Below are 8,561 nucleotides of genomic sequence, written 5' to 3'. Positions count from 1 at the left end.
TGCTGGGCAGGGAAAGAAAGAGAGGTTAAAGCTGGGTTTTGTTTTGTTTTTTACCTTAATGCAGTCTAAAGGTAACTTTTAAGATATAGATCAAATTCTTTTTTTAATCAGCTAAAACTATTTTCCTTCTAACTGTCACCTTTCTAGGAATTGTTCCCCTTTATAATTCTTACTGTTTTGTCCCACTTCTTAGGAATTTCAGAAAGAATTCAAAATCAGTACAGTAGGGAAAAAATTATTTATTTTCTAAAGTCATTACCTTGACAGGCAAAACAAAACATTTTCTCAATTTCATTCAGAAATACATTTTAAAAAATACATAGACCAATATGGCCTGCCCAGATATATATTTAACATGGTAAATATAAGGAATAAATTGTTTGAATATAAATATCTATAAAAAAATAAGTACATCAAAATTTAATCCAACCTCTTCCATTTGCCAGTTACATAAAGGAAAATAATTTGACTGCTTTAAAGCATAACCAATGTTTACTCTTTGATGTCTTTCATAAACAACCCTATACCATTGTGTTTCCAAAAATAAAGGTAAGGGAATCTCCTGATACAATGACCTTTTTTTCTTATGGATCAGAGCTAGTAGATTACCATGAAAATGTTATATCTACTCCTGACACATTAGACCAGACTTCTATGAGGCTCGGATTGAGTATGGAGGTTTCTGAGGAGGGGGTAGCATGACAGGGAAGACTTTGGGAGGCAATAATTAAAGCTGGGGAAATACTTCTGTCAGAGTGCAATACGTGTGAGGTAGACTCGTATTTAGGAAACACATCCCGATTGACAGTAGTAACAGTTTCTTTCAGTTTTGCATTCTGTGAATTTTTGTAAAAAGTCTTTTTTTTTTTTTTTTACTTGAGTGTGTTTTCAATTTGTGCATTCCTTAGAAAATCTTTGTGTGAATTTTGCAGTTTCTCCCTGAAATGTGCTAGGCGCCTGAGTGAGACGCAAACACTCCCTTCAGACCCTCTTCAGGAACCCCACCCGCAGGTGGAGTCTCCTCTCCTCCCTGGGGAGGATGCCACCATAATTTGCAAGTCCTTGTGTCTCTCTGCGTTCCCTAAGTGGTCCATTGGCAGCCCTAAAGAGAGACAAAAGCCATGACCACTGATGGAAGCAAATGAAGACGGGTTAGGGGACTCCTTAACCGGTGTTGGAATGTTTGGAAGGAGGACGCTGGTTCTCTGCCAGTCTGGAACAAGAAATGGTCTAAGCAGGAGGGATGCTTTGGCTGTGATCCCAGCCAGTGGGGAGAGAGTGCAGATTCAGCCGCACAGCACGGCCCTCTCGGTGGAGGAGATGACTTCAGACAGGGCGGTTCTGTAATCAGTGTGTTCGGTTGTGGGTCACTTTCTTCTTTCTGTGGAGTTCAGCTTTCAGCTTGGCAATATGAAAAGATGTTTTGATGCTGTTGCTAACGGCCTCCAACCTATTAAAACAAGACAAGAGAAAACAAATGTTATTTAAAATAAAATCATTCCTGGGCAAAAGAAATGTCTAAAATTAGAATTGGGCACAAACAAATCTAAATCTGGTTTCTGAACTTTCACCACCAACCACAACAATGTGCTACCCTTTGCTAACCACAAGTGAAAATAATGCCTGCCTTTTATGCCTAGCATGGCGTGGGGGGAGCATGGATGAAGGGTGATATGGTCATATCTAAAGGGAATTGGGCATTAAGTACAACTTTAAAGTCCAATTTTAAGGTAAACTAGAGATACTCTCTTTGCTTCTTTGGCCCCATCCCACCCGTCACCACCCTTAGTAGAAAAGAAATAAAGAGAGGTGTACACAGAAGCCCAAAGTAAATGGCAATTAGAAAAACCTTTTTCTTGCAGGTTTAATGCTTTCTTTTTGCAGGATAAAGAAAGAGGGAAGAAGCGTAACATTGATATCGTAGATGATATAATAGAAACTAACAAAAACAAATTTTCAAGTCAGTTCAGAAACTGTGGTTTGTGTTAATTTTGGACCTGGGGGGAGCATCAGTATGGCTCAAGATCATAAACACGGAAACAGCAATGATAAGTATGAAGCCACACACAGCTGGGGATGTGTCACACTTGAGTAGGTCATGACTGAGAAGCAGTTCACAAAGGCCAGACCTGTGCCCAGAACATTTGTATTCTAGAACTTCTTGCCACTGGATTTCTAGGAAAAGTTCCCACAGATCATGATAGGGAAACGTAGACCATGGGACAGATCTAAAAGGTTTCCTCCACTCAGGTTGTGAATTCTACAATGTTTAGAATTTGGAAGGGTCCTCGCTGCGGAGCTGCTCAAAGTAACCCTATGCCATTAAGTAATCCAGACCCTTCTCGGCCCCTGCTCACGACAGACTAGAAAACAAGAGAGCTTTTTGGAATGGCACTGGCTTTCCACCAAATGCCTTTCCCTGTTTAAATAAATAAATAAACCCAAAAAACAGCATGTTCTAACTCTCACCAACCTTACCTAATGACTTTATTTTCCCTTTGGCCATTTGAATAACTGCTACTTTTTGAAGAACTTGATTATACATGACACTTTGATTTAAAAAAAAAAAAAAAAAAAAAAAAAAAAAAGACCTTTCCCTGACATGGGAAGGCAGTAAATGCGTTTGACTCAGAGGCTAAGGCTGGATATGACCAAAAGACCAAGGTGAGTCTAGATGTATTTTGTTTGGAAAATCTACCTTTTTACTAAGGGGGGAGGGGATGCTAAGGATCACAACAGTGGGTAGCAGTCTGCATTCGGGAGCCTTCAAAAAAAGTATTTGAGAGGGATTCCTTTGCTCCTTTTAGTCCATAGAATATGAGGATCCCCTTTGTCTTCTAAGCCTTTCTAACCCATCAAAGAAAGAATGACTGGGGGAGTAGAGCATTAGCACTGGTGACAGGGACTAGCTGCTCTTAGGAGCCTCTGACCTTCTTATTTTTCTTCCTTCCGCCAGATGCTGATGAATACACTTCTTTCCAAGCTGGGAACAGTCTTTTCCTTTCTTACGGTCATTCCGGCCTTTCTCCATAGTGTCTTGATCCCTGTTAAAATACACGAAGAGAAAAACGTTTCAGCAATGGTATGTTCAGTTGCTCTCAATGCCTCTGTTAATCTCTCTTTAAAAAAAAAAATTAGAGTGTAGTTGACGTACAATATTATTTTAGTTTCAGGTGTACAACATAGTGATTTGACATTTATACACCTTACGATGTGATCACCACAGTAAGTCTAGTATCCATCTGCCACAGTGCGAGCTTATGATATTATTGACACATTCCCTGTGTTGTCCACTACATTCCTGTGGCTTATTTATTCTATGACTGGAAGCTTGTGCTTCTGATTTGCAGCATTATCATAGAAAGATGGTCACAGGGCCGTAAAACTGTTCAAAAGCAAAGGTTTTTACTCACCTGAGTTCTTTTCCTGCTTGGCAAAAATTCCAGCACTTCTTGTCTTTTTGGCTGGCACACTGGCATCTATTCCTGTGGTCTGTTGCTTTTGTAGGAAATAAATCCTTTAAGGATCGCTTGGACCTAGAAGGGCTTCCAAGTCCATATGGAACAATGTGCCTATTATTAAAAGAGAGGAACAAAACATATTAGCGTAATTTATAGTCAAAATGATGCATTCTGCAGGGCAAACTCATTCCTTTTGAACACAGAGAGCTCACCACATGCTGTTTGGTAGAGAAATTTAGGGGAATGAAGTATGGCATGTCAGGGTCACATGCCTGTCAAGGGCCCTGAGTGTGTCTACCCAACCAGGAGAAACCATTTTTTTTTAATTCAATGAAATTCCATTGAATTCCAACTTTTAAAAACTTTTAATTTCTTCTCGACACAAGCTGCATTGTTTTTTGTCCAAAATTATGACATCTCTGCTTTGGTATCTGTTTCATATTTTCTTCCTTGTCTAACATCCTATGTAGTTAACAACTATGGGAGGAAGAACAAGGGGGATTTCAAACCCCTTCAAAACCATGATTGACAAGATTTTGAAAACCTATTTTCAATTCAAGTCACATGAGAATGCTGGTGCCCAAGTGGGCAGAAGGAGACATACTACGCCCAAGTTTGAACACCTCGGGCAATCTGGTGATATGACTATAGAAGGACTCTTTGTCAGCATTCTCCCAGTAATTTCCAATGTGCCCGATTTGATTCTCACCTAAGAAATAAAGTCCGCCCCTTGGAGAATCACCTTACTAAGTATTAGGCTCGTAGTGGGCTGGGTTTGGTTTGATTTGATTTCGTTTGGACTTTGGTCATCCCTCACTATACTGGGTCACTGTGGGCACAATAAACATGCTTTTGTTTGTGATGCTGATGGGTGAACTAGCTTCCAGGATGAAGGGGGAGAAAGCGCTTTCCTCACTCTAGGCGCAGAAGAGAAATCTACAGGCCGTGTTTCTATCATGTCTTGAAATGAGCTTTTCTAAGGGGAAAGTCCAGAGGGGTCAGGACATCCAGGTTCTAGGTCTAGCGCAGTCACTAACTTGTTGCTGTGCACGTGACTTCACCATTTTGGGTCTGAGTTTTTCCATAAGTAAAATGAGGGGTTGGATTATAAATCTCTACAATCGCTTCTGCCTCTTAAGTCTCTACCCTCCCATGAGGAGCCATATGATGTCGGCACCTCAGTCCCTGAACCCAGGCGCAGATCCCACTGAGAAAACATCCCCCCTACGCCCCACACTTAGCTTCTCCTCAGAAATGGGTGCCAGCCTCTTCTAGCCAGCAGCGCTTTCCATCTGTCCTGTCATGTGAGGTCTGAGCTACAGCTCTCAGAAGACCCTCTCCTGTGTTGCTAAGAAGCAAGTCATCCTGTTCTTTTCAGGAATGGAGGGGCACTGTCCCCACCCAATGAGGCACTGCCATGTGGTCAGAAATGCTACCTTCAGCATCCAAACCAGGAGCTTCCCCGAAAAGGAGCTAGAGTGACTAAGGTCCATTCTCTGGTGACGCCAGAGCAAAGAAATGACTAGAGTGACGATGCCCTCTAGAGACTCACTCGGGAGTGTTGACCCAGATAATGTCCAGATGACAGAAGTAGACACACTCTTTATCCATCAAGGAAGAGCAGGAGCAGCGCTTGGAGCGGCGGCGGGGCCGCCAGGGTGCACTGGGAGACGGCTTCTCTCCTCCGCCGTCCGCCCCGGTGCTGAGCTCGGCGCCCAAGACGGCTGCGGAGAGAAAGGGCAGGTCAGCAGGGCTGTCTCCCCAGAGATGCTGCGTCACGTGACCGACGCAGGATCTACCGAGCAGGTAAAAGCGGATGAAGCGCACAGCCTGCCTTCAGCAAGCCACACAGAGGAAAAGGGCTCTTTACTTTTTTCCCTCCTTAACACGGCTTCACCTTTACCCCTACTGCCTTGCCCACTTTCAGAGAGATTATACACGCGTGGGGGGAACAAGCGCCTGGAGAGGGCCTCACCAGCCCCCTGAAGCAGCCTTCCAGGCGGCCTGTTAGAAATCTGGGTTGGCTTCGGCATGGAACTTAGTAAGACAGCAGAACCGTCAGTGGCTTAAAATTGGCCAATGACCCAAAATCTAAAATGAAGTAAATCACACTGCTTCCTCCTAGGTTGGCAGCCACCTCCCTATGCAGTATGCCCTTCCCGTGAGGGGAGCACCCCCTTCACGCCGGGGGTAGGGCAGTGAGTAGCCCAGATGATATAATATATATACCCGTTGAAATTAGGCGAAGGTCAAAAACTTGAGGGAGATTATTGGAGGGAAAGAAGAGAAATCAGCTTTGCAATATTCGTTGCAGGAGGTCAGCTCCACAGAAACCACTGAGCTAAGGTGAAGCTGAGCAGCAGCTCAGGGGACCTAGGCAAGGTTCTGCGGGTGGAGAATTCAGAGCCTGGCATGTGTGGGATCACCTCCTCCCCCACCCCGCTGCAGCACAGGCAAGTTAGCCAAGCAGCTTATCTGCCCAATTTTGTACATTTCAAATGATCAGACACATTCCAGGATTTTCATTCCCTTGACATCCTTTCTCTTTAGTCAGGGTCACGGAAAGACAAAAACAGTGCATTGACCCTAGAAGGGGGACCTGGGCAGATTCACATGTCCTATCTAAATCCTTAAGCAGCCCAGATTTATCCCAGCTCCCCTCCCAGGACAGGTGAATAAAACTGAAAATAGAGCTCACACTGTTTTGGGTGCCAAAAATCTGCCAAAAGAAACCTAAAGTCAATAATGACAAATTTTTAAAGAAAACATCTGCTTCACCCTGAAACCGCCTGAGGGGGTTATTCAACAGACTGTTCTGCAGGTGATTTTACTGCTCATATATTGCTTGAATGACTTGAATAAAATTCCTTGGCTTCAAGCTGAAATGTTTAAATATTTTACACATTAACACATTATTAAAACGGTATTTGAATGAGATATACATTCTTATATGTCCTATTACCTGTATGAACACATATATTGCAAATATACATTTGGCTAAATTAATCTTGTCTTTACATTTCTTGAGTTGTATTGATAAAAGCCGAGGAAATACTGTATGCAATAACTACAATGTTATTTTAATGCTATAGGAGCCATTGTATTCAATTTTTTCCCGGTAGAAAACTTAAGTAGCTTTGAGCGATAATTCCCAGACACTTGATACCTGAGCTGCAGTAGTAAAAAGAAGGGGAAAAACAGAAGCCAGAAAAGCATTAAAGTGGATAAGAAGACACTAACATTCAGATATTTACAAGTCAACGTGCCTACCTGTTTCTGCAGCTCCTTGGAAAGCCACAAACAGCAGGGAGAAAATCATGGGGAAATAATCCATTCTGTAAAAGGGATCAAAATTCCTCCGCTGCACACTAAACACGAAGGAAAAAACCGAAGGGAAACAGCTTCAGTTCCCTGAAAGCGCTTCTGGTTACTCTGATCTCAACGTGATCCTTCAGTCTAAGTGCTCCTTAATGGGGAGAAAAAGAAGTTTCTGCCAGGAGAGGAGGCAGTGGGAGCGGTCTGAAGACGCACGCGGCGGGTGGCTTGCGGGGACACGGGCGGGCGAGACCGAGGAGCCTCGCAGCACTGGCCCCAGCGCAGATGCAGAAGCGCGTCTGACTTGGACAGCTCTCCGCCGGCTTTTTATATTGAACCCCTATAGAGTGGGGGTAAACAGCTCCAACTTTATTCCAGCCCCAGACAATGTTATTGTGTTATTAGTCACCAACAGGCAACGTGCAGCCGGAGATAAGGCCAGGCTCTAAAGGAAATCACTGCTAACTTCAGAGGCAGACGCCCGCCGTCTGACAATTCAGGGGCAGGGCTAAGAAAAAGAAAATACCCATTGGAGACCTTTGGTAAACCTGCCCGTGCGGCGCTGGAGTCTGCTTCCCCTTTGCACGTTGCCAGCCCCGGAGTTCAAGAATCAGAACAGGGACTCCAGAAAAGTCATACCATTGGTATGAAAAGTATGAGCTACAGTTTAAATAGATTGTATTGTGTGCGGGGATTTTTTTTTTCATTGTTGTTCACTTCGTTTTCCTTTTATGTCTCTCTGATTTCTTAGTGTTGATCAAACAAGACAATGTTCCCCCTCTTCAGGCTCCCCGACTCGGGGTCAAATTATTTTGGCAGATTAACGTACTTTTCCCTTATTCCAAGCCCCCTCCCCTAAATTTTTTTTTGCTGAAGTTTTTGGCTTCCACGGTGAAAAAGATCGGTGAGAGAATGGCAAGGAAATGAAGTTTATTAAAAAAGAAAAATTAGAGCCCTTTCAGTCACATACCCAATCCTTTCAGTATTGCTGATTAGAACCCCCCCGCCCCCACCCAAGGATTTTTCTGTGTCCACCCTCTTCTCCTGCCCAGAACGCCCCAGGTTCAATAGCACCAATCTTAAGAAATAGCGGGAGAGGAACGCCAGGGGGCGACCAAGAGCTATAGGGGGCTGATGTTTTCTGAGGACAAACCTTAAAGCCCTTGGCTTCCAACCGAAGGAAGGAAGGTGGGATCTAACCAAGGGCGAGGACTAGCTCCTACCATAAGATAGGGGGAGGTCCCCTACACAGGGACATATTTTCTGGGTTATATGCTTTGCTTTCTTCGTTTAGAACAAAGGGTGTTCTTGTACAGGGTTAGTTGAATATGCAATGAGGTTGGTGTTGGGAAGAAGAAAATGGCCATGCTGAATAAGGGGATCAGCTAATACCTCACATTTACTAATGTGTTTACATTTCCAAAGCAATTTCCTGTCTATTTAACCTGGAAATATCCCCTGAGGTATCCACAGGGCAGTTACTGCGGAGGTGACAACTTGCTGTAATGTACAAAGCAAAACAAATGTAAGACATTGGTATTTTCAGTTAGCCTCATTTTTCAAGTGACAAAACTGAAGCACCAGTTTCCATCCTCCCCCAAATTTCTCACAGTGCTCTGAGAAAGGCCTGTGGAATAAGTTTAGAACATCTCTACACAAGAAAAGATGGCTTTACATCTAGCGTGTAGGGACTCCATCAAATAGGGGCTTCCTCCACGTCTTCGTCTTGTTTTACCCCAACTTCCTCCCCTGTGGAAGGGGGGAGTGGGGCGTATTCAAATGTAG

The 8,561-nt window shown here is 43.6% G+C and overlaps 1 protein-coding gene across 1 annotated transcript; it reads right to left on the bottom strand.

Annotated features, from left to right (window-relative positions):
• Positions 1-220: 220 nt before the first annotated feature.
• Positions 221-7,356, bottom strand: EDN1 (endothelin 1). The gene is made up of 5 exons (XM_081056643.1): positions 6,732-7,356; positions 5,014-5,185; positions 3,414-3,572; positions 2,931-3,044; positions 221-1,450 (listed from the first exon to the last, which is right to left on the bottom strand). Exons 1-5 carry the CDS (start codon positions 6,793-6,795, stop codon positions 1,348-1,350), a joined length of 612 nt encoding a protein of 203 aa, XP_080912769.1. The 5' UTR covers positions 6,796-7,356; the 3' UTR covers positions 221-1,347.
• Between the last annotated feature and the right edge of the window lie 1,205 nt (positions 7,357-8,561).

Source organism: Rhinolophus hipposideros (genome assembly GCF_964194185.1).
Source record: "Rhinolophus hipposideros genome assembly, chromosome: 8".
NCBI lineage: Eukaryota > Metazoa > Chordata > Mammalia > Chiroptera > Rhinolophidae > Rhinolophus > Rhinolophus hipposideros.
Note: the sequence above shows the minus strand (reverse complement) of the source record. Positions and strands in the feature narration are given on the sequence as shown.